This window comes from Mauremys reevesii, linkage group 1, assembly GCF_016161935.1.
Source record: "Mauremys reevesii isolate NIE-2019 linkage group 1, ASM1616193v1, whole genome shotgun sequence".
Taxonomy (NCBI): domain Eukaryota; kingdom Metazoa; phylum Chordata; order Testudines; family Geoemydidae; genus Mauremys; species Mauremys reevesii.
This window is the reverse complement of record NC_052623.1, coordinates 65,842,521-65,869,482: the sequence shown is the minus strand read 5'-3', so window position 1 is coordinate 65,869,482 and position 26,962 is coordinate 65,842,521. Positions and strand designations below refer to the sequence as shown.

The 26,962-nt window shown below is 44.5% G+C and overlaps 1 protein-coding gene across 11 annotated transcripts in view; it reads left to right on the top strand.

The window, feature by feature from the left end:
• The window catches only part of LACC1 (laccase domain containing 1), a 44,660-nt gene extending 40,825 nt beyond the window's left edge, over nucleotides 1-3,835 (top strand). For all 11 annotated transcript variants that reach the window (XM_039521055.1, XM_039521059.1, XM_039521057.1 and 8 more), the window contains 2 exons: nucleotides 1,528-1,753; nucleotides 2,411-3,835. In XM_039521055.1, coding sequence (XP_039376989.1) covers nucleotides 1,528-1,753; nucleotides 2,411-2,585 — 401 coding nt within the window. In that variant the 3' untranslated portion in view covers nucleotides 2,586-3,835. The remainder of the gene's footprint in view (nucleotides 1-1,527; nucleotides 1,754-2,410) is intronic.
• The last annotated feature ends 23,127 nt before the right edge of the window (nucleotides 3,836-26,962 follow it).

The window sequence follows — 26,962 nt, the reverse complement described above, 5'->3', positions numbered from 1 at the left end:
GTTTAAAGAGCCAGTGAGTGAAAGATTCCAGGCTGAATCCCTTAACTTTTCCTTTCCAGGCTTCCTAATATCATTCTTTTTCAAAGATGCAGAATTCTTCTGAAGAGCATGTAATAGTTAGCTGGATTCCAGTCAAACACACTTGCAACTTTAACTGTTTCTAACAAGGTTTGTATTTGTGAATTGCCCAGTTTTTAGTGTGAGAATCAAACATTTCAATCAGATTGTGCCGGAGGACAATGGATCTAATAGCTCTTAGGAGGCCCATCAGAGTGGAGCTTCCCTCTGCAGGCTTTATACATACAGGAAGGATGTATGTGTGCAGGGATCTACACCGGGTGTATGTGTGTGTATTATATACATGGGGGAAGTGAGTGGTGACGGGAACGAAGCGGGGATAAAAGAGAAGCTTTTATCCACACTGACAATTTTAAGAGGTTGAAGTTTTATATCTAGAAATGTTAAGTGTTAAAAGTGTGGATAAGAGTTTGTGCATGCTCTGTCCCTTTCTATGTTCCCCCTTCAGTTACCTGCTCCCTCCTTCCCTGACTCCCAAGCTGCTGCACCCTGTCCATTCTCTGCCAGTTTCCTGTGCCCTCTCCATGCACCCCCTCCAGCTGCTTCACCCTCCCATTCCAAGACCAGGTAGCATGTCACCCAATCCCCTCTCTCCAATCCACGTGCCTTGTATTCTACCATGTCCCTGACCAGTCACATATTCTCTCCCCCATCTCCATCCTCCTGGCGCTCCCCAAATCCATGCCTGAAGTCAGTAGCAGGTCAAATTATTTTGATAAACATTTAAAAATAGCTTTAAACCTTGCTCTGACTACCCCTAAATACCATTCTGTGGCCCAGACTGTAGCCAGGGGTCACAGAAAAGGAGGGGAGAAAAAGAAACAAAATACCTTTGCCTCTACTTTAAGGCACATTCAGTTCTGTGCAAAGCCTGTCTTGAGCTCTGTGTAAGGCACAGGGAGTCAGAGCTAGGCTTTCTTCCTTGTAGTCCAAGCAATCCTGGCATGCAGCACAGTTTACACTTGCTTCAGCCAAGTAGCACAGATAAGGAGATTTTTTTTCATATAAAATGTTTTTTCCCTTGTCTTTAAATAATATTTTTCCACAGTGCTGTCATGTGAGATTGTAAAGAAACTTTTACAGTTAACCCATGAGATATTGCAGCACAGAGTGAACAGTGAGGTGTAATTGAATGGTTTAAAATCAGGGCTGGGAGCAAGGCATTCCTGAGTTCTAAGCCCGCTTGTAATATTGACTTCCTCTGCCCTTGGGCAATTAAAGGTTCCTTTTTCCTTCAGTTTCCCCATCTGTAAAATGGTAATACGGCTACTTCATAAGAATGCTCTGCGGACTGTTAATGTTTGCTAAAAGCTAATTATTCCTCCATGTATTTGGCTTGTAGATCCTTAATAATAATAATAATAATAATAATTAATAATAATAATTTTCTATAACCATTCAATTAAAAAACAATCTTACAGGATTTTTTCCCCTTATGTTTTTCCTTAGGATGGCAAGGCACTTTATTAGGAATTGCTATGGCTACAGTAAATGCTATGATAACAGAATATGGCTGTAATGTTAAGGATATACTTGTGGTGCTGGGCCCATCTGTTGGACCATGCTGTTTTACACTTCCTCGGGAATCAGCAAAGGAATTTTACAATCTTGATCCAAATTGTGTAAGACAGTTTGAATCTCCAAGGCCCTATATTGATATTAGAAGGGCAACACGGTAAGTCTGATATGTGTTTTTCTGTGCTCTGGTTTGTTGAGCTAAGTAGTCTAGGGATGAGGATAAAAGACTGAATCAGAAGAAATTTAGGTTCTAGTCCCAGTTAGTCACTGATAGGGAGTGTGATCCTGCTGGGTAGGAGTTGAGGGCCCTCAGAATTTCATGGGAGCATTGCAGTATCAAGCCCTTAATGAATGAACCTAGGGATGATATTTGCTCACCTTGTGTACCACTCAATCCCACTTGAAAAATTGGGTGGGATGGACACAAAAAAATCCCCACTGCCTCCAAGAACATCATATACTGAACTTCGCTTTCCTGGATAACAACATTACAAGCAAAGTTTTGTTATGCTTTGCATGTGTTGCCAAAGTATCAAGTTTCCTCTAATAGCAAGTCAGGACAGAACCAACTCTTCTAGTTTCAAATGTTGCTATTTTTCAGCTATTTTATGCCTTAAGAGTAGCTTCTTTGTTCTGTATACATGTTCAAGCTTAAGTATGTGTCCTAAAGTCTGAGCAAAACCACTTATTTTAATCTAAAGAAAAAATGGTATTAACACAGTTTGTCTTACAGTATTGCAATAGCAGTAACACACTGGCTTAAGGAATGTGCCATTTGATAAAATATTCCATCTTTTCTTTTTCTTCCTTTAAGAATTCTTCTAGAGACTGGAGGGATTCTGCCTCAGAACATACAGGATGACTCTGTCACTGACCACAACCAAAGTCTCACTTTCTGCACAGCATGCCACCCTGATACATTTTACTCTCACGTTCGCGATGGCACTAACTTTGGCACACAGATTGGCTTCATATCGATCAGAGACTGAGATAGTGTCTCTTATCCTTGGGTAGTAACCGGACAATAACTGTTAGCATTGCCTGACATCTTACTCTCCTGATAGTAGGCCTCTCCCCTTTCCTTCACCTGATAAGCGCTGAGGAAGAAGTGGACTTATCATAAGGGATTTGTAACTGTTGGGATGCCTTGTTCCCCTGTGGGAGGCGAGACCAGCAGCTGGATGAAAGAGCCAGAGACAGGGTTGCATGGGGAAGTTCTCATGGAAAGTGAAGATCTTTGGGAGCTAGACCATCCGTGCACCACACCCCCAAACCTTTCTGAATTATACCAGCAACATGGCTCCATTGTCTGACTTCCATTTTCTACCTCCCATATTCCCAGACCTCTGTAGTGTGGGAAAGTCCCTGAAGAGAGTTACTGCTTCTCTCAGAGCGGCAGTAACATTCAGTGTAAGCTGCAACATCGATTGTGCTGCCCTGAAAGCAGAGCATGCTGTGTAGAGCTGCTATTTCCTTGACTCCTCTCCGTCCCGGGCCATGTTCCTACCAATTTCATGAAGCTGGGCTTCTGCACTGAAGCCCCTGGTATCTACACAATGGGGAGGTATTTTCAAATCCTTCTTTCCTCTCTATGTGCCCACTCCTCCAGCCTTTCTACTCACACTGATTTCCCACTGCACTGAGCAGCCAAGAGCATTATATGCTACTTAGTAATCGGGCAGCTGGCAGGCACCAAGAGGTCAGTAAAAAGGAGTGCAAGCTCTAGCTATGGGCATGCCATTTTAAGAGACACAGAATCAGAGGAGAGGGACATATTGGAGAGGGGATGTTTCTTTTCTATTGTGTATATTTTTTGGCCCTCAGCTTCCCCTGCCTGTATGCTCGGTGGACTGAAATGTTTGAGCTCATTATGAAAGTTGCAAAGGGATCATTAGAAATAAATAACCACAGTTTCATGATTTGGTTTCTGCTTATTTTTTCCCAGTGGATTTTAATTTAAGATGATTAAAGTTCCTAAGCTAGCGTCACTGGACACTAAGTCCTTTCTTAGTGAACAAGGTCAGTTTCAGGCTTGAACAATCAGTGGAATTGCAAATTTATACAATTCCAGGTAAGCTTGATGGCTCCTCTCAGCATCTTGGTCTCACTAGGCCTTTACAGTTCAAGCAAGGTTCAAAGCTGAAAAAGGTCAAGTGAGAACTCCTCTTGTGATATGGCAATGCGACTTGGCCTGGATGTGTCTCTATTACAGAGGTCGGCAACCTTTCAGAAGTGGTGTGCCGAGTCTTCATTTATTCACTCTGATTTAAGGTTTTCCGTGCCAATAATACATTTTAACGTTTTTAGAAGGTCTCATTCTGTAAGTCTATAATATATAACTAAACTATTGTTGTATGTAAGGTAAATACGATTTTTTAAATGTTTAAGAAGCTTCATTTAAAACTTAAATTAAAATGCAGAGTCCCCCGGACCGGTGGCCAGGACCCGGGCAGTGTGAGTGCCACTGAAAATCAGCTTGTGTGCCGCCTCCGGCACCTGTGCCATAGGTTGCCTACCCCAGCTCTATTATATTAAACCAACTGCTTTTGGCAGCAGATCCTGAGGTAGATAAAATCTGCAACCATAGCTCCAGTAAACATAGAGCATAGTTCTGTTGTTCAGGGGGATGTGGCCAGGTAGATCTCAATAAAGCTCAGAAACTTTCTTATTCTCCCACACTGCTTGGTCTTAGTAGCCAATGCTTTCTTACCAGCTTGAGCTTACTTTAGACACTATCTTCTATGCTTGATCTAAACTCAAGAACCTAGATACATCAAAAAGAAACCTGTTTTAACCCCATTATCTGTTCTGCTAGTAAAATCTAACTATGCACCCTTCTTATGCTCCTACTGAAAATGTGCATCTGGACATTCTGGTTTTACAATAGACATCATTGATCATCATATACGAATGAAAAGAGCCTCCCTGTACTGTAGTCATTTATCAGCCAGGTCCATTTCTAGGAGGACTGTAACCTGCAGAGTTCTCTGGCTTAAGTCTTGGGGGGAATGTCTGGAAATTATTTTTCTATTTTTCAAGCAGTCCCTTGCACCGTCCAGGATACATTTTGCCCCCTAGGGGATCAGGGCTCACGCACTCAGCTTTCCATCCCTTTAGCCAGGATAATGCTTGGTTGGAGCAGATCTGTGGCGCTGCAGTTTGGTGTTCCAAAGCTACTTTTATAAGACACTCTAAAGTAGACACTTCTTATGACTTTGCCAATAGTTCTTCGGCCAAGTCGTTCTGGCATCTGTGCTTGGACAGTAATCTGTTCTCCTGGTGGGGCTGCTGTTCACTGCCTAGCAAATTAGAGACTTTCCTTGTCCACTTGGAAATAGATTTTTTTTTAAATCTGTGGGGGTTTTTTGTAAATGGACTTTATGGACAAACGATCTGCTGAAACTATTCTTTAGCTATAATCTCGGCTTCTGGCTGTAGCTTTAGTGCTGTAGCATTTGCAGTTGGGATGTGAGTGGAGGTTTAAGATCATTCTGCAGTTCCTCCAGGTCGCTCATGCCTGTTCAAGTGTGACATTACATTGTCTGCTGGAAAAATTACCATTTAAAGGTAAGAAAGGTATCCAAGTCACAGAACAAGTGCAAAGTGAGCAGTTCCACTGAAAGTTTGCTCACACTGAGCCTCACAAGCCATTGTTACCATCCTTGTCCATTATTTCTATTACACTACATGACTTAGACTATACTTCAGAGCAGGGACCAGCTTTGGGGTTTTTTTTACAGCACCTAGCATGATGGTGCTGCCACCATACAATAAATAAATAATAATTGTGAGATCCCAACCAAGTCAGCGTCCCATTGCACTAGGCACTATGTAACAAATATATTTACATATAATCAAATACAGTCCCTGCTCCAAAGGGATTATAATCTTAGTTTAAGACAAGACATAAAAGATGCAGGGAAGACTGGATAACAATGGTATGAGCATGCCCTTTCACAGCTGTGTGTACAGGTTGTAAGCGTAGAGTTTTTTGCTGCTGTTTGTATTAATAAACAGATCAGTAGTAGCAGCCGAGGCTCACCACCTCTAGGGGAACTTTTAACCTGTTTCATAAATTATTCTGACATACTTGTTTAATGACCCTTCCCACCCATTAACTTCTAGTATGAATTTATAATATTTGAGCTATTATCAAGTTAGTAAATGGTATTATTAATTATTACTGGGATGGGCTGTGAGGAGAGTGTGAGTATATTATCATACTGAATACTGTCTTCTGTAAATATACAGCATAATTAACATTCAGTGCAGTTGTAAATTCTGGACAGAGCTTTTCATTTGCATTGATATATTCCAATTATTGAGCAGGCTTTGAGAAATGAATGATCAGGTGTTATATTAGAACAGCGCTGCTTCAGCATTGAGCGGTAACCTTCAGGTCTCTGAAGTGGGGGTGTCGATTTTCCTGTGTGGTCTTCTGGTCAGAGCTTGAGAGCTGTAATAGGCTCCAGTCCTCTGTGGATTGAGCAGAGAGCAGCACATGTGATACACACTGACTGGTGTAACACACAGTGACATATGCACCAAAAATTACAACCACTAACATGCCGGAAGGGTTTCACCTTTCCCAGACAGCACTGTATTTTGCACACTGGGTCTTTTCTTCCTTTATTTTTTTTTCTTCTCGTGGTTATCTTCTGCTATCTTTTTGTATGGTGAAATTCACAAATGCCACAAAAGGCCCCTGTAAATGGAATAAAAGAGTTTCATATGACTGTCCGGAGCAGGTGTTTAAGGAGACAGAATCTACCCTGTGGGGATGCAGTGCAGCCTTTGCACAGTCTGTCTTTCTATGCAGCAGTTCTTAGACAGGAACCATGTGTGGAGCTATTTGTGCTCTCTCACACATAGCCCCAGCAGTCCCCTCTAAAATAGCATAGAGCCAGCATGGAGCCTACCTCCTGAGCACAGGATCTTTGTAAGGCCATACCCCATATGATGGTTTCACAATGGCCCCCCATTATCAGCCTATAAAGCAAACAAGTCAACATTCCTAGATTCAGTCTATGCTGTCCTCATTTCACTTCATGGATCAGTTGCTGTTGAGTAATGCAATGAGAGAGATGAACTGCATTCACTTATCCCGAGGCTGCATGTGTTAGCATCATGTGTGCCCTGATTTTGTCCTTTGAGTCCCATAGTCCTTCATGAACTTGGGTCTCTTGTGTGACAACGTAACAGTACGCTACATTGATGGGCATGCTAAATTCTACATGTGACAGGAAAAATAATGTCTTGCTTTGCTGGAAGGGACACGTGCCGCCAAAGAATCCTGGCAACCCAAGTGTAATACAGTTTAACTGACTTGTACTTTCCATTTCCAGCAGACATTTACCAGAGTTTTCCAATGAGTGAATAATTTAGGCATTCATTTGAAGTATTTAATTTAAGAATTATTTTAGGCATGTGTATCAAATGCACTCAGGATGTTATAAATTATTATACAGTACTGCACATTTTTGTAACACTAAAAGGTTTCACTTGCTTGCTTTCCCTTTAATATGCAATATACATTTCTTGGTTCTGCTAGAAAGCATAATTATGTGTTTCCTAATGTCACTCTGAGAATAATAGGGAATTAGCCTTTAAAGTGATCTTTCATTACAAAATGTTTAGTTTACAGTAGTATCACACGTTACAGATATTTTGCTGAATCTATTTGTGTGAGTTCTCTCCCTGTAATCCATTCAAAAGAGACCTCAAGAAGCGGGGCGGCTCTAGACATTTCGCCGCCCCAAGCACGCGGGGGACGCTCTGCCAGTTGCCGGGAGGGCGGCAGGCGGCTCCGGTGGACCTGCCGCAGGCATGCCTGCGGAGGGTCCGCTGGTCCCGCAGTCCACTGGTCCTGCAGCTTTGGTGGACCTCTTGCGGGAGGTCCACCGGAGCAGCGGGACCAGCGGACCTTCCACAGGCACGCCTGCGGGAGGTGCACCGGAGCCGCCTGTCGCCCTCCCGGCAACCGGCAAAGCACCCCCCACGGCATGCTGCCCCAAGCACGCGCTTGGCGTGCTGGGGCCTGGAGCCGCCCCTGCCAAGAAGAATTTCAGAGGCTTGATCTATCAAGAGCAATTTGGCTGAAATATCTATATTCCACTTTTACAAATGTGACATCATATCTCTAAGGCAACCTGTCTTCTGGCAATCCTGGGAACAAGGACACTGCATGGATTTCCATTTGATTCCTGCAACATAAAAGAGATCTGAGACAAAATCAATATGGACTGTGCTAAACTATTAGGATTCATTTTCACAATTAATTATACCTAAGGGACTGTTTCCTTTATTCTACTGCAAATGTAATTCAGAGCTAGTAAATATTGAATGAGATTGTTTTTCTAGCAGTGTGATCTCTACATTTAGCATAGGACTGAATGACTGTAGTGACTTATAATAATTTGACATCCTTTATTTTGAAAGAAGGGAACCTAACATAGTACTTGAACATGTCTCTTTTATAATGTGGGCTCTAAGAACTCTTTACATTTAAATATACATAATTTATTTTTTCTCATCTGATATAATGCCTTTGGGCAGCGCTGCGAAATTTTGCTTTGGTGTTTAGTTAAAACAAATGTAATATGTCATTGACAATGGTACTATAGAAACCTGAGATAAGTGCTTCAGTGCTTCCCGTGGAGGCACTAAACTCCATCTTAAAGGGACTCTTATAGATGTTGTTATCATTGTGTAATGAAAATATTTTGTTGTTTTTATCTGAAAGACCCTGGGCCTGATTCCCCTAAATGGATGTAAATCACAAGTAACTCAGTTAAAGTCAACATTGTAAAACCCAGTGTAATGGGAGAATCAGGCCTAATGAATGTTTTTAGTTACAATGCTTTTGTCAATGCTTTATAGAATCTGTATTAAAATGATGATTATACAGATAATTGTGTCTCAGTTCCTTCTCTAGCAAATTTTGGTAGAAAGCTTTACGAGAGTTTCAGGAGTTCACCTGAGTTAAGCAAGCCACCTTAGCCTCATGGATGTTTATTGCCAAATCTGCATTTATATCTTGTGCAATCCCTTTGGCTGGTACTACACTGAGATATTTCTCAAATTTTCCCACCATTGCAGTATTATAGCTGCAACTACATCCGTGCTAGCCATGGTGGGAACGCTAACATAGACTGGCTATTGGTGTTTATATTGTCTAACCCTGCTTAGAACAAGCATCAATGAGACAAATGTGAAAATCCCATACAGTAATGGTAGGGTTTTTTTCAAGAAATGCTCACTATAGACCAGGCCACTGAATTGAGAGCAGAGAATATAAATCAGTAATGAATATATCTCTTGTTTTTCACAAAATCTAATTTCTAAGAGAGAGAAGAAATCTGTTAGAGTATGCAGTCCACCTCCCTGCCAAGGCCACATGGTTTGTGATCTAGTACAGGGATCAGCAGCCTTTGGCACGCGGCTCGCCAGGGTAAGCACCCTGGCGGGCCGGGATGGTTTGTTTACCTGCTGTGTCCAGAGGTTAGGCCAATCGCAGCTCCCACTGGCCACGGTTTGCCGTCCCAGGCCAAGGGGCGGCGGGACGCGGGGGCCTGCACATCCCTCAGCCCACGCCGCTTCCTGCAGCCCCCATTGGCCTGGGATGGTGAAACGTGGCCAGTGGGAGCCATGATTGGCTGAACCTGCAGATGTGGCAGGTAAACAAACCGGCCTGGCCCACCAGGGTGCTTACCCTGACGAGCTGCGTGCCAAAGGTTGCCGATACCTGGTCTAGTATCTTGTCCATTCTAAGGCCATGTCTACACTCACACTCATGTCAACAAAACATCTATCGCTCAGGGGTGTGAAAAAAACACACCCCAAGTGATGTACATTTTTCCGGCATAAGTGCTCGTGTGCACAGCGCTACGTCGGCAGGAGATGCTTTCCTGCTGACATAGCGACCACAACTCATTGAGCTGGTTTTATTATGTTGAAGGAGAGCTCTCTCCCATTGGCATAATGCAGCTACACGAGCACTCTTACAGATGTGTCGCTGTAAGTTTTTAAGTGTAAACATGGCCTAACTTTATCTGTTCTGAAATATGGGACTGTCATCTGTTCCTCTTGGGAGGCCACTCCAGACTATTAATACATCACTCTGTCAGAAACTGTGACATTCAACTAATGTTTTTTTCTTACTTTCTATTGTTTCTAGATCTGGCAAAATATCTTAGAGAACAGCTTTCCGTTGTAAAATGAAGTGTGGTTGAAATAGAAATACTTAATGAAATCATGTCAATTTTGCCATAATTTTGTTGTGGAGAAAAAAAAGAGTGTGTATGTGGGGTGGGGAGGAGTTCTGACAATGTCAAAATGTCCCATTTCAACATTTTTTTAAATGAAAAGTTTAAGTTTTTCCTTTTGAAACAACTTATATTGTATTGTACTATGTATTATAGTATAATCTAAAACAAAGTTGGAATCATGGAGAATTTCAAAACGTTGGGGTTTCATTCTGAATTGTAATGGAATTTTGTTATCAAAAAATCTCAAAGCCCTTTACAAAACGGAAGTTCTGTTCTCCTCACAGCTCAAATTATTTCTTGTGCATACTGCTCTGAAAGATCCAAAATAACCCCTCTTCGTCCTTGGTGATTACACCCTTCACATATTATAAGCACTTATCATGTTCCCCCTTGCCATCATTTAACCTATTTACAATAGTTAGCTTCTTGAATCTTTCCTCATAAATCAACCCCTCTAGTCCTCTGCTCTTCTGTGAGCTATTCCCAGTTTATCAGTAGCTTTCAGGTAAGGATGAGAATTGAACTGATGCATTATTCCAAGTGCAGTCACCCCAGAGCAGCATAGAGGCCCTTGTATCGGCTGTGTAAAACTGCACTGGTCTTTTCCCATTAGACAGCAAATTCATACCTAATTTTCAACACAGCACTACCAAACTCTGGAGCAGTGAGCCACATTAGCAACCTCTGGCTTCTTCTTCTTTTGCAAAGGACTCATAGCCTGCTGCGCTTTAATAATTATTTATTTTAGCCTCCCCAGCCATAATTCATAATCCATAGTATTCTTCCACAAGCAACCTGCGTGAGTGGGGGGAGGACAGGCCTTACTCAGCTGAACTGGTGGTATTCCTGATGCTGTGGCATCTGAGATGAGAGGGCTCTTTAGTTCATCGGACAATGACATAACAAAATCCAGTGGCTGGAAGTTGACAATAGAAAACCAAAGAGTTGCACATTTTTAGCAGCGAAGGAAATTATACACTGGAATAGTTTACCTAAGATTGAGGCATATCCTTAGTCACTTGAAGTCTTTACCTCAAAATTAGATGTCTTTTAGCAATATATACTGTAATTTAACCACAAGTTATTGGTCCAAAGCTGGAATTAGATTAGATGTTCACAATGGCCTTGGAATCTATGAATCTAAGAAGGGCAGTTGATCTATGTCCTGTGCTGCCAGTGCCAGTGCATGCTATAGGCAGATAGTCTCGGGGTCACTCACCATAGAGATGTTCACCTGCCAATCTGAGGATGAGCTACCTCCTTTCAGCACAATAACTGCTGTTGAAAAATAGCGATAAATATTTTGTCACTCTATGGCTCTGGAGTCATGATAAGGAAAGTTCCTGTAAATGGACAGGAGTGAGGAACAAAATCTGCCCTGGGATGCTGTCAGAGGACATTAAACATTAATGGTTAGAGATTGTGGAGAAAAACAAGAGGTGGAAAGAGGATGAAGTCATTTCTATGACAGCACGTTGAAGAGGTAGTTCAGGAACAGTTCATCTGTGTGAAAATGTGACCCCCGTAATTGTCACCAAGGTAGGTGAATAATACTGCCCGGAGTGTTCCTCTGTGAAGTTATTGGCCACAAATGCTCATGATGCTTACGGCTACTTTAAATTAGGTAGTCGATTTTTTCTGAGTTTGCTAAAAGTATGGGACACACATCACCCATCGGCTTGTCTCAGTTCTTTCCTTTTTACTTTTACCTCCTCTTCCTCTTTGGGATTTGCGACACCTGCACAATCTACTTGGATGCACCTGGCAAATGTCCTGAGAGGCACACCTAATTGTGGGCAGCACCAACCTAGCATCGCATTGCTCAAACAGGAGGTATTCATTTTGACACCATTTATTTTGCATGAAACTCAGATGCAGAGGAAAAGGTTAGATTGCCATCAGCTGGGAAACAAGATATGTGCCTGAAGGCTCAAGGGTTAGAAAGGCTCAAGGAACCGGAGTTGGCAGTTGAAGTTCATACCCACTTGCACAGGATTAAATCAATCTCCAAATCAAGTCTGAGAAAGGTTTCTCTCCTCACTCCCATCCCCCAAAGGGGTGTGCATCAGCAGGGAAGGATACAGTGGTTTTCATCCTCCTAGGAAGCACTGAGACCCCAGTTTAGCAATACACTTATGCTGTCCTGGCATAAGGCTAAGAATCTGCTTAAGTGATTTGCTGGAGCCTGAGATGATCCACAGTAATTTCCTAGGATGACAGGGGAAGCAGTGAATGGTGAGCCTCTGTTCTTTCCATCTCTTTATGTGTTTCTGGACTGAAAATACTAAAAAGAAACTTCTCTCTGTTTTGTTCAGCTTCTGTGCAGATGTGAAAGAATTCCTACCACAATATTTCTCTGCCGTCAGCTGTAATAGCAAGTGGCGTGAGGTGTGTTTGGCTCAAGAGTTGAGAGCTTAGAATTGCTCAGGAATCTTTTCTTGCTTGCTGCGGACCAAATCCGGAGTTTCTAATTCAGGGTCTTATGCTCCCCACTGCTTTGGGGCCAGATTCTGCCACTCTGACTCACACTGGGAAGTACCTTACTCTGCGAGTGGTGACACTGCAAACAAGGGGCTCATTGGTGGGGTAAGATAAAACACCAGGTAAGAAGGGTGGCAGAGACTAGCCCTTTCTGAGCAGAGCAAGGCCATTATCTAGCAGATCCTGCCAGTACCTAGGGGGTGCAGAAAAATGGGGTATTACTTCCTCACTAAGCCATGGAAGCCTCTGTGCAGGGCTCCAGCTCTGGCGCTAGGGAGAGGGTGGAAAGGAATACATTGGTTCTGTTAGGTTCTGCTGGATTTTCCTCTACAATTCAGGGGCTAGCTAGACCCAAGCAAATTCCTGCACTCACTCTACTGGAACTTGTCTGTGTTCCACTCTGCGACCTCCCACAGCTTAAGGGATTCTACTGGAGTGGCAGTAATTGGAGAGGCCTCTGGCAACCTTTATATCAAAGGATTGTCAGGAGAGGTGGGAGGGAGAGGGTTGTACAGAAGTCTCAGCATTATCCCTCAAAAGCTGGGTTTGGTGGTTGAGTACCTTGCCCTTGCCACAGGGAGGGGTGGCTCAAACTCTACCTTGCTCCTGAGAGAATCAGGGGGGGAACTACCAGAGTGCAAACCCACAGAGTTTCCACTCCTGTGTGAGTAAGTTTGTTACCAAAGAGCAGCACCTGCCCTGGTGGTCTGAGGATGTGACCATATGCCCGACGGAGAAGACCATGGGTTTGTGGAGCAGTGCCAAATGCAGGAGCAACATCCCTACGCATGCTTCCTGGACCATTAGGTGGGTAACTCTGCCCTGCTGCGGCACAGCCCATTGTGAGCAAAGTGGCTCACAAGTCCTATTCCCCAGGAGGAGACAGGATTTGATCCTTGACATGCAAGACTCACAGAGAGAGGACCACACTGAAGGGGCTATAATATGTAATGATAACGGGGCAGAGCAAGGCTCACCTAGAGCACCCTTAGTGCTCTCATCTCGACTCGGAGCAATCAGACTGTTGTAATGAGGCCGTCCATGTGTTGTACGCTTCTTAGGTGAGGGAGTGTTAAAATGCATTTTTGTCAGAGAAGGAAATATCTCTGGAGCCAGGCCAGGAGGGGCCTATAAAAGCGGCCGCCCAGCCAGGCAGCGGCACAGCTGCGAGCAGCGGCACAGGAGGCAGCAAACAGGGCTGCCAACAGGGGAGTTAGCGTGGGAGTTGCCATTGGAGGAGCAGGTGAGTGTCTTTGCGTCTGTTTGTGTAGTGTTTGTATCTCGCTGTAGAGGCCCAGAGGGGCAGGCTGCTGAAGGGGCAGCTGAGCCAGGATTGGCTGAGCCCTGAGTAGGGGGAGGAGCCAGGCCAGGAGGGGCCTATAAAAGCGGCCGCCCAGCCAGGCAGCGGCACAGCTGCGAGCAGCGGCACAGGAGGCAGCAAACAGGGCTGCCAACAGGGGAGTTAGCGTGGGAGTTGGCAGGGGGAGGTGGAAGGGGAGGCCCCGCGCCCCCCAGGGAAGAACACCAAGCGGAGCCAAGACAGCAGCAGCCAGCAGCCATGAGCCAAGCAGCAGAGGACACACCGAGGATGAGAGCATGCAGCAGCTGCGGTATGTACCTGGTCCTAGCAGGGGACCCAGAACAGTACTATATATGCATGAAGTGTCGCCTAATAGAGCTGCTGGAGGAAAAGATCCAGGGCCTAGAGCTGCAGGTGGAAACCCTGATAGAGAACAGAAGGGGGTTTGAGAGGCTGATGGAGCAATGGCAAGCAGTAACGGAGGGGGAACACCCAGGGGCACAGGGGGGAGCAGGGGCTGAGGCCAAGGAAGGGGGACCACCAGAGGAGGAAGATGGGCGGTGGAAGCATGTGACCGTGAGAAGCAGGCCAAGGAAAAGGAGAGCCAGTGAGGGGAAATTGAGCTAAGGAACAGGTTTGAAGGTTTGGAGAATGAGGAAGGGTACAGCAAGTGGTAACTGACAGTGAGAGGCCAAAGAAAAAGAGGCGGCGGCCAGTCCATAGATAAAGGGAGGAGTCGATGGAAGTAGCACCAAGTTCGGGCCCAGGGAGATACAGGATGGCTTAAGGGAACCACAAGGGATGATAGGAATGGAAGGAGCTTGCGACCAGGGGAACGGAGGATAGGTTAGAGGACCGTGCTGTCCCCAGGCGAAGGCAGGTCTACGTGATTGGGGATTCCATACTGCGAAGGTTGGACAGGCCTGTGACCAGGGCCGATCCGGAGAACAGAAGGGTGTGCTGTCTACCGGGTGCTAAAATACGGGATGTGGACCTGAGGTTGAAAAGGATCCTAAGAGGAGCGGGTAGAACCCTTTGATCATCCTTCATGTGGGAGCAGATGACACGGCTAGATTCTCGCTAGAGAGGATCAAGGAGACTATGCCAGGTTGGGTAAGCCGCTCAAGGAAATTGAGGCTCAGGTGATCTTCAGTGGGATTCTACCTGTCCCTAGGGAAGGGCGCCAAAGGGGTGAGAGGATCGTGATGGTTAATAGTTGGCTGAGGGAGTGGTGTTACAAGGAGGGCTTTGGGATGTATGGGCACTGGGAGGCTTTTGGGGACAGACAACTGTTCTCAAGGGATGGGCTCCACCTAAGTAGGGAAGGAAGTAGACTTCTAGGAGGGAGGCTGGCTCATCTGATTAAAGAGCTTTAAACTAGACACTGGGGAGACGGTCGGGAGAGGTCCTGGTGCTCTCCACGCCAAATTTTCACATTGGGAGTAGGACAACAAGATAACAGATATAGCCAGAGAGGGCAGTTAAGTGTAAGGAAGAGTGGGGACAGATTCTAGATCTACAAGTCATACTGGAAGTACTGTGTCCCTACCGAGTTGGGTAAAAGAGTGAGAGGAGCCCAACAGGAAAAATTAGGATGTTTGTTCACCAATGCGAGAAGCTTAGGTAACAAAATGGAGGAACTGGAGCTCCTGGTCTGGGAATTGAAACCGGATATCGTAGGAATAACAGAAACATGGTGGAGCAGTAGCCATGACTGGAGTACAGGTATGGAAGGGTATGTGCTGTTTAGGAAAGACCGATGCAAAGGTAAAGGTGGGAGTAGCACTGTATATCAATAATGAGGTAAAATGTAATGAGATAACTAGCGCTGCAATGGACAATACAGAGTCTGTTTGGGCAATGGTCACATTGGGGAAGAAAACTACCAGAGCCTCATCCAGGATAGTGATTGGGGTGTGCTATAGACCGCCGGGATCTAGCTTAGAGATGGATAGGGAGCTCTTTAATGTTTTTAAGGAGGTAAACACTAATAGGAACTGCTTGATCATGGGGGACTTTAACTTCCCGGATATAGATTGGGAAACAAATGCTAGTAATAATAATAGGGCTCAGCTTTTCCTAGACGTGATAGCTAATGAATTCCTTCATCAAGTGGTTGCTGAACCGACGAGGGGGGATGCCATTTTAGATTTGATTTTGGTGAGTAACGAGGACCTTGTTGAGGACATTGTTGTAGGGGACAACCTAGGCTCAGTGATCATGAGCTAATTCGTTTCCAAATAAATGGGAGGATAATCAATAGTGCATCTGAGACTAGGGTGTATGATTTCAAAGGGCTAATTTTACTAAATTAAGGCGACTAGTTAGGGAAGTGGACTGGGCTAACATATTTAGGGATCTAAGGGCAGATGGCGCCTGGGGTTACTTCAAGTTGAAGTTGCAGGAGTTGTCAGAGGCATGTATCCGAGAAGGGAAACGGCTCGTAGGTAGCAGTTTTAGACCGAGCTGGATGAGCAAGCGTCTTAGAGGGTCATTAAGAAAAAGCAGAAAGCGTACCAGGAGTGGAAAATGGGAGGGATCAGCAAGGAAACCTACCTTATTGAGGTCAGAGGGTGCAGGGAAGCTGTGAGAAAGGCAAGCGACAGTGGAGATGGATCTAGCGAAGGATTAAAACCAATAGCAAAGCGGTTTTTAGCCATATAAATAGGAAGAAAACCAAGAAAGAAGAAGTGGGACCGCTTAAAACTTTAAATGGAGTGGAGATTAGGGATAATCTTGGAATGGCACAATATCTGAGCAGATACTTTGCCTCGGTCTTTAATGAGGCTAATGAAGGGCTAAGGAATAGTGATAGAGGACCGATGGGAATGAAGATATGGGGGTAGACATTACAGTAGCTGAGGTAGAAGCCAAACTGGAACAGCTTACGGAAGTAAATCGGGGGCGGATAATCTTCATCCTAGAATATTAAGGGAATTGGCGAGGATATTGCTAGCCCGTTAGCGATAATCTTTAATAAATCCCTAAATTCGGGATTGTACCGACTGACTGGAGATTAGCTAATGTAGTTCCTATATTCAAGAAGGGAAAAAAGTGACCGGGAATTATAGGCCTGTTAGTCTAACATCTGTAGTATGCAAAGTCATGGAAAAAATCTTAAAAAGAGAATGGTTCGGAACATGAGGCCGATGGCAACTGGGATAGATTACAGCATGGATTTACGAAGGTAGATCGTGCCAAACCAACTTGATCTCCTTCTTTGAGAGAGTAACAGATTTTTAGACAAGGGAAATGCGGAGGATCTCATATATCTGGATTTCAGTAAAGCGTTTGATACGGTACCGCATGAAGAATTACTGGTTAAATTGGAAAAGATGGGGATCGAAGTGAAAATCCAGAGGTGGATAAGGAGCTGGTTAAAGGGAGACTGCAGAGGGTAGTATTGAAGGGGAACTGTCCGGTTGGAGGGTTACCAGTGGAGTTCCTCAAGGCTCGGTTTTGGGTCCGATTTTATTCAATCTATTTATTGCTGACCTGGGAACCAAGAGTAGGAGTGGGCTGATAAAGTTTGCGGATGACACCAAGTTGGGGTATTGTCAATTCGGAAGAGGATCGGGATATTCTCCAGGAGATTTGGATGACCTTGTAAACTGGAGTATTAGTAACAGGATGAAATTCAATCGTGAGAAGTGTAAGGTTATGCATTTAGGGATGTCTAACAAGAACTTTAGTTATATGCTGGGGGCGCACCAGTTGGAAGTAACGGAGGAGGAGAAGGACCTAGGAGTCCTGGTTGATCGCAAGATGACTATGAGTAGGCAATGTGATGTGGCCGTTAAAAAAGCTAATGCGGTCTTGGGTTGCATTAGGCGAGGTATTTCTAGTAGGGATAAGGAGGTGCTAGTCCCGTTATATAAGGCGCTGGTGAGACCTCATTTGGAGTATTGTGTGCAGTTTTGGTCTCCCATGTTTAAGAAGGATGAATTCAAACTAGAACAGGTACAAAGAAGGGCCACTAGAATGATCCGAGGAATGGAAGGCCTTTCGTATGAAAGGAGACTTGAGGAGCTCGGTTTGTTTTCCTTAACCAAAGAAGGATGAGAGGAGATATGATTACACTCTTTAAATATATCAGAGGATAAATACCAGGAAGGAGAAGAATTATTTCAGCTCAGTGCTAATGTGGACACGAGGGCGAGCGGATATAAACTGTCAGTCAGGAAATTCAGGCTTGAAATTAGGCGAAGGTTTCTAACCATCAGGAGTGCAATACTGGAACAGTCTACCGAGGGAAACAGTGGGGGCGAAGGACCTCCACGACTTTAAGATTAAGCTAGATAAGTTTATGGAGGGGATGGTATGATAGGATAACGGGCTTAGTCAATAGGTCAATGTGCCTGGTATGATGTAACCTTTTCCAGAGGGTTTGGCTGGAGAGTCTTGCCCGCATGCTCGGGGTTCAGCTGACCGCCATATTTGGGGTCGGGAAGGAATTTTCCTCCAGGGAAGATTGGCTATGGTCCTGGAGGTTTTTCGCCTTCCTCCGAAGCATGGGGCAGGGTTCACTTGCTAAGGAGTGGGTGGATCGGCTTATGTGGCCTGCATCTTGCAGGAGGTCAGACTAGATGATCATAATGGTCCCTTCTGATCTTGAATTCTATGATTCTATGATTCTATGATTCTATGATTCTTATAAAAACATTTCTTATGTAAGTGATGGAGAGTCCCACCCATAGGTATGGGGCTTTCCTTTCAGTAGCAATTAGTGTTGTGTTAATAGCATAGTAGTTTCAGTGAAAGTGAGTTTCACAGATCACTTTGTATAATGAGCACAATAAAAACATCATTGTCCATTTTGTTGTTAATAATATTACGTATAAAGAGAATTCAAGCCTCAGCATTTGGATCTGGATCCAGATTTTGAAGTCAAATTTGAGGATGTTTGGACCTTGTCTTTTGGTTTGCCTAGTTATAAATGTCTGTTTTCAAGTTTTGATGTGTTTGAGTCTGGGAGTTTGGTTCAGGCTCAACTCTAGTAATAACTAGCTTACAATGTAAGGATTGACTCCTGCGGCTCTGGTATGCTTACATGGGGCATTAATTCAGACAGAAAACAAACATCAGATAGCAGTGCAGTTGAGGAGATATACTGGTAACATGACCGGCATATGAAAGTTTCATATAGGGAATATTTTGAAGGAGGGATTTAAAGGAAGAAAGAAAAAAATTCTTAGGGGACAAGAACTGTAAATTAAATATTCCAGAGGCTGACAATTTCTGTGCCTTCTTGTTCTAATCTTTAATGATTCTTCTTTATCTTTTGTCATTCTAAGACATCCTGGGTTCTACATTAATTCGTAACAGTATAACTCTGTATTGTTTGGCTACACTTCGTCACTTCTGAACTAACAAAGGGGGTGAGATTTTCAAATATAGCTCCAAAGGCCTCAATCCTGCAAAGACTAAAACAAATATGTAACTTTATGCACTGTTAATTCTCCTACTGAAGTTAAGCATTTGTGTAGGATCAGGGCCTAAGTTTTGCCAGCTACTAAACCAAAGGTCTTCAGCACCTCAGAATAGTTCATTTTGCATTTGGGAATATGTAAACAGGGAACTGTGCAAACAAAACTCTCATTTGCAATTAAAAATAGATCCTGGAGTGTACAAATGGGTACAGTCTCTGAGCACACAGGTACTAATCAGATCAAATTCATAGATCATATATGCATACCCATTCTGCACGCATGCAAATGCACATTTTGCTGCCACAATGCGTGCATCAATGTTTTAAAATGTATGCAAGAGTAACTCTCTGAGTTTGTTTGGGGGGTTTTATTCTATATTTTAGGCCGGCGGTCAAACAATAATTCTCTGGCTAGTCCATTCTCGGAAGTATTTACATATTTATGCAACCATAGTCATGTTCTCACAGTTCTCAAACTGTAGTTTCAATATGTGTTTTGCCTGACCTTTCCCAGTGAGGCAAACCACTGATTTCCTGAGTTAGCACTGAACTCTGGTCACAGCTGTTTTGAAACTCTGAACTCTCCTAAATGTGAAATCATTCAACCCTACTTCACTTCAGCAAAACCTCCTGAATGGATTGAGAAGCAGGGGTGGCTCTAGAAATTTTGCCGCCTCAAGCACGGCAGGCAGGCTGCCTCCGGCGGTTTGCCTGTGCAGGGTCCGCTGGTCCCGCGGCTTCGGCGGACCTCCCGCAGGCACGCCTGCGGGAGGTCCGCCGAAGCCGCGGGACCAGCGGACCCTCTGCAGGCAAGCCGCCAAGGGCAGCCTGCCTACCGCCCTCTCAGTGCCGGCAGAGCGCCCCCCCGCACCTTGCTGCCCCCAGCACGCACTTGGCGTGCTGGGGCCTGGAGCCGCCCCTGTTGAGAAGAAAAGTTGAATTCTACTTAGATTAGATCTATATCGACTTAATCCATGACAATAGCCTTCTCAAATTTAAATGATTCCATATTGAGTCTAAGTACCTAACACAGATTATTTGTTACATTTCAGTTTTAAATTATGAGCTGGAAATAGCAATAATAGGGGATGTTTTTGTTTGTTTTTATTTTGTTGCTTTCCCCCGCTTCTTGGCCTTTAACAAATATGTCAAAATGACAAGAAGATAAGAAGAAAGATAGAAACGGAACCAATCAAAATGAATCACAACTTAAAAACCCATTAAGATGCATATGTTAGACAGTAAACAACCACACAAACTTGTTGTTGTAACCCTTGATCTTCTTGCTCCATCTTGCCCTTTTGTTCCTCTTAATCCATGTGTTGTGTCATGCTTTTCTGTAGATTGCAAGCTCAACGAGGCTGGGCTGGAAACTGTGGTGTGGCAATGCCTCTTTGCACTGTACCAGCAAGAAATTCTGGCTGTAAACCCAGCTCAGTTGGCCATGGAGGGATCACCTCAAAATAGGAGGATCTTCTCATGCTATGGATCTTCCTACACCAATTTTACCTTCCTTGTTATGAACATGGCAAGGGGAAAGGGGGCATGGCTGGGATTTCCTTACATCCCTCCGATCCCCTGCTTTCATCACTAGGGCTGCTGTTAAAGTGCTCTGGGGCTTTTGGTGACTGGCAGAACTCAGATCACCCTTTATGCCTGGAGACCAGCTCAGTACACAATCAGTCCATGATCAAGGGAGGGAAAAGGTGAGCTTTATGACACCTTTATAGCACCCTCCCCAGACCTGTGTCATGTGTAGTTCATCCAGATCCCTGGATCTGGCCTCATATCTTCTAAGTGTTTGGCATATTTTGGGATGCTGTAAATAAATAAATAAATATAATTATTATTATTATTATAATACCAATATTTTTGCATGCAATGTTGTTGTAGTCATCTCAGTCCCAGGATATTAGAGACAAGGTGGGTGAGGTAATGTCTTTTACTAGACTGACTTCTGCTGGTGAGAGAGAGAGAAGCTTTTAAACTTACACAGAGCTCTTAAATGCACTAAGAGCAAGTTTGCACTACAAAATTAAGTCGACCTAAGTTACGTCGACGTACAGCCACGTCTGTAATTAAATCACTTTTGCATATCCACACTATGCTTCTCTACTGCATAAGCTAAAAGCTGTAGCAGACTCATCAATCTCTAGCTAGGCAAGGTGCCACTAGAGGCAGGGGCGGCTCTACAGTTTTGGCCGCCCCAAGCAGTCATGCGCGGGAGGCGCCCCGGAGCCGCGGGAGCAGCGGACCTCCCGCGGGCATGACTGCAGAGGGTCCGCTGGTCCGCGTGGCGGCTGGACCCCGCGGCTGCGGACGGTTCGCGGATCCCGCGGCTCCGCTTGAGCTGCCGCAGTCATGCCTGCGGGAGGTCCAGCCGAGCCACGGGATGAGCGCTCCCTCCGCAGTCATGCCTGCGGCAGGTCCGGTTCGCGGATCCCGCGGCTCCGGTGGACCTCCCGCAGGCATGACTGAGGCAGGTCCGCCGGCGCAGCCTGCCGCCCCCTAGATTTGGCCGCCCTAGGCACCAGCTTGTTTTGCTGGTGCCTAGAGCCGCCCCTGACTAGAGGGCAACAGAGTGCCCCACCAAGCAGGCATGGGTTACATGTAGTCTCTCGCAGAGGTGGAGTTATTAAATAGGCAAGGTGGGCAAGTTATTATTGGCAGGAATGACTTTTTAGTATGGACACTTACAGAGTTAGGTTGTAAGCTACCTTGTGTTGACATAACTCTGTAGTGTAGACCAGGCCTCAGCGTGTCATAGCTAAACACAAGATGGAACGGATTGTTTAGCATAAGTAATTAACACATGTTTCAAGGGACAATTCCAGGTGAAGTTATTGCTTTGTGAAAAGTGTGATATAACATTTTTGTTTCTTTTATCGTTTTCCTGTGTGAGTTCATTCAAGAGTAATCCCACTATCTCTGATCTATCAGTCCTCATTCTAAAGGAAATTTGCTCAACACTTTCGAAATATGAGCCTGAGAGCTTAAATTCATAACGTTGCTAGACACTAAAAATCATAGCTTGAACAGAGATACTGGATTTATGGCTTCTGACAACAATCTATAACGCACTAACAACCACCTCCAAGCTGCCTTTCCCCACCTTTCCTCTCCACCTTGATACGGTCTTGCATGATATTCTTATCGATAAACTAGGCAAATACAATTTAGATGGGGCTGCTATAAAGTGGGTGCATAACTGGCTGGATAACCATACTCAGAGAGTAGTTATTAATGGTTCCCAATCCTGCTGGAAAGGTATAACAAGTGGGGTTCCGCAGGGGTCTGTTTTGGGACTGGCTCTGTTCAATATCTTCATCAATGACTTAGATATTGGCATAGCAAGTACACTTATGAAGTCTGCAGATGATACCAAACTGGGAGGGATTGCAACTGCTTTGGAGGACAGGGTCATAATTCAAAATGATCTGGACAAATTGGAGAAATGGTCTGAGGTAAACAGGATGAAATTTAACAAAGACAAATGCAAAGTGCTCCACTTAGGAAGGAACAATCAAGTTCACACATACAAAGTGGGAAGAGACTGTCTAGGAAGGAGTACGGCAGAAACGGATCTAGGGGTTATAGTGGACCACAAGCTAAATATGAGTCAACAGTGTGATGCTGTTGCAAAAAAAGCAAATGTGATTCTGGGATGCATTAACAGGTGTGTTGTGAGCAAGACACGAGAAGTCATTCTTCCGCTCTACTCTGCGCTGGTCAGGTCTCAGATGGAGTATTGTGTCCAGTTCTGGGCACCGCATTTCAAGAAAGATGTGGAGAAATTGGAGAGGGTCCAGAGAAGAGCAACAAGAATGATTAAAGGTCTTGAGAACATGACCTATGAAGGAAGGCTGAAAGAATTGGGTTTGTTTAGTTTGGAAAAGAGAAGACTGAGAAGGGACATGATAGCAGTTTTCAGGTATCTAAAAGGGTGTCATAAGGAGGAGGGAGAAAACTTGTTACCTTAGCCTCTAAGGATAGAACAAGAAGCAATGGGCTTAAACTGCAGCAAGGGAGGTTTAGGTTGGACATTAGGAAAAACTTCCTAACTGTCAAGGTGGTTAAACACTGGAATAAATTGCCTAGGGAGGTTGTGGAATCTCCATCTCTGGAGATATTTAAAAGTAGGTTTAGATAAATGTCTATCAGGGATGGTCTAGACAGTATTTGGTCCTGCCATGAGGGCCGGGGACTGGACTCGATGACCTCTCGAGGTCCCTTCCAGTCCTAGAATCTATGAATCTATGAAAAACCTTATGACTGGAAGAGTGTTAATGGGCCACTTCACCTCGAATGGTCCCTTGAAATATGCAATAACTACTTATGTACTCTAAACAATCTGTTTCACCTTGGATTTAGCTGTGACACTCTGGCTGTGTCTACACTACAAAATTAAGTCAACCTAACCTACATTGGCATACAGCTGCCGCAGTTATTACATCACTTGTGCATATCTACACTTTGCTTCTTGTGTCGGCGGTGCACATCTTCATCAGGAGCCCTTGCACCTATTGAACTATCAGTATGGGGTATTGTGGGACGACTTCTGAAAGACAGCAACAGTCGATGTAAGCAACGCAGTGTCTACACTGACACTGAGTTGACCTAAGTACATCGACATTGACTCTACACTTCTCATGGAGGTGACTTAAAGAGCTGCCTTATGTTTTAACCCCACTCTCAAAGGCTTTCAGTCTTTACTGTATAAACTTTAGTTACTGTGATTATTATTTAACATTTTTATTGTGGTAGTGCCTAGGGGCCTCAACAACGTCAGGGCCCCATTGTGCTAGGGACCGTACAAACATAGTAGATGGCAGTCCCTTCCCCCAAAGAGCTTACTACTTAAATTTCAGTAAAAAGGGGCTCTCTGGAGTGTAGAGCCCTTCAAAACTGTTGCTGGGTTGAACAGCATCCTCATCATGGAGGGACACGAAGCCCATCCTACCTACTGAGCATAAGTGGAGACTTTGTGGTCTCCACAGCTGATTGTGTACCTTGAACTCTATTCCCCACCTAGTGTTACCATGCCATCACTACCCATCTGCACCTCCAGACTGGCTCTTATGTTCATCAATTGTTGAGAATTTTTCATACCTGAGAGAGTTCAAGGGTTTTGTCACAGATACTAGTACACACTACAGACCTGATTCAGCAGAGCACTTATGTACCTATGTGCTTATCTTTGGGCATGGGAGTAGGCCCACTCCAGTGCTCTACTGCTTCAGGGCCTATACAGGGTTCAGATAAATCAGATGCTTGTTTCAAAAAGGTTACTTAAGATGTTTTGCATGTGACCTAATACTGTACAGATTGTACTTTGAGTAGGCAGGAAGGATTAAGCTGATTAAGGGTGATCTCCTCCCACCTGTAAACAATGGGGACAGAAGGTTGAAAAACAGGTTCCTGAGGCTGTTGTTTTGATCCAACAGAGAGATGAAGAACCATAAAAAATATTAACATTACCACCAGGCCCTAGAAAAAGATAAACAGGAAAGTTAGAAAGACTTTCAGCGCAGCTTCATTTTGAGCATGGCAAGGAATCCGTGAGATAACTATATTTTCAATATTGTACAAAGAATAGTATTGCACAAATATCTTTATCTATCATTACATCCTGAATATGTCAGGGCCGCCCGGGGCGGGAGGGGGGGCAAGTGGGGCAATTTGCACCAGGCCCCGGGCCCTGCAGGGGCCCCCACAAGAGTTTTTCAGGGCCCCTGGAGTTTTTCACTAGCTCTGGGGGCCCCGGAAAACGCTCATGGGGCCCAGGCCCCCAGAGCTTCTTCTGCTTCCGGTCTTTGGCAGCAATTTGGCAGCGGGGGGGCCCTTCTGCTCTGGGACCCGCCGCCGAAGTGCCCCGAAGACCCACGGTGGGGGGTCCTTCTGCCCCGAGACCCACCACCAAACTGCTAAACTAAGGGCTGGGGGGAAGCCAACAGGTGCGGAAGAGCACATGGTTCGGACAGAGACATCCCTGAGGGGAGGATCTATTAAAGGAGATTCTCTATGTCCTAGAAAGGAGGAAAGGATGGAAATGATAAAATACAGGTAGGATATGATCAGAAACAGTCAAATGAAAAAGAGTCTGATTCAATTACATCATGTAATGGCAGACAGCTAAAAAGTGACAAATTTTTAAAGTGCTTATATACCAATGCTAGAAGTCTAAATAATAAGACAGGTGAACTAGTGTGCCTCATATTAAATGAGAATATTGATATAGTAGGCATCACAGAAACTTCATGGAATGAGGATAATCAATGGGACACAGTAATACCTGGGTACAAAATATATTGGAAGGACAGAACAGGTCGTGCTGGTGGGGGAGTGGGAAAGGGGGAAAGCTTAGAATCAAATGAAGTAAAAATCTTAAATGAACCAAACCGTACCATAGAATCTCTATGGATAGTAATTCCATGCTCTAACAACAATAATATAGCAGTAGGGATATATTACCAACAGGGGCGGCTCTAGACACCAGCGCGCCAAGCAGGCGCGCATTTGGCTCGGTGGAGCTGCATGCCTGCGGCAGGTCCACGGGCCGGGCGAAGCGGACCTGCGTGGACCTGCCGCAGGCATGCCGGCAGGAGCTCAACCGAGCGGCGCAGCGCTCCGCGCTGCTTGGGGCAGCCCGATTTCTAGAGCCGCCCCTGATTACCAACCACCTGAGCAGGATGGTGATAGTCACTGTGAAATGCTCAGGGAAATTAGAAAGGCTATTAAAATAAAAAACTCGGTAATAATGGGGGATTTCAACTATCCACATATTGACTGGGTACATATCACCTTGGGATGGGATGCAAAGGTAAAGTTTCTTGACACCTTAAATGACTGTTTCTTGGAGCAGCTAGTCCTGGAACCTACAAGAGGAGAGGTAATTCTTGATTTAGTCCTAAATGGAGCACAGGATCTGGTCCAAGAGGTGAATATAGCTGGACCACTTGGTAATAGTGACTATAATATAATTTACTTCTTCAGATGCAGAGCATGGAACATATAGTAAGGAGATATATATACATACAGAACATGAAAAGGTGGAAGTAGCCATATCAACTCTAGGAGGCTAATTAATTAAGATGAGCTATTATCAGCAGGAGAAAAAAAACTTCTGTAGTGATAATCAAGATGGCCCATTTCAGCCAGTTGACAAGAGGTGTGAGGATACTTGACATGGGGAACTAGATTCAAACTGTGTAATGACTCAGCCATTCCCAGTCTCTGTTCAAGCCTAAGTTAATGGTATCTAGTTTGCATATTAATTCAAGTTCAGCAGTTTCTCGTTGGAATCTGTTTTTGAAGCTTTTCTGCTGCAAAATTGCTACCTTTAAGTCTGTTACTGAGTGACCAGAGAGGCTGAAGTATTCTCCTACTGGTTTTTGAAAACACTTCAACCTCTCTGGTCACTCAGTAACAGGCTTAAAAGTGGCAATTTTGCAACAGAAAAGCTTCATCAGAAGCAGGTAGCCTGCTAAAGAACCAGTGGGGCCACTGGACGATCGAGATGCTAAAGGAGCACTCAAGGTGATAAGCCATTGAAGAGAAACTAAATGTGTATGCAGATGTGCATGTGCAAAGTTGAGTATGCACCGCTGGAAGCTGGGCTGAGACCTCGTTGAAAATCAGACCTCACATATGTGCCTAGTTATGTATTTGTTTGTTTCTCAAAGCACAGTGAGCTATCCTCTGTTAGAGAACATAAACTACTTCAAAATGTACGGCAGATGGCAGAATTTGATGGCGTAGATAAACCATGCACTGGCATGAAAGAGATTAAGGTACTGCTTTGGGCTGGAGTGGACCTGCCCCTCCACACCTGTGGATCATGCCAGGACTGGAGGAAGAATTAAAATGAGGAAAATCTGCTCAGCTGGGGCA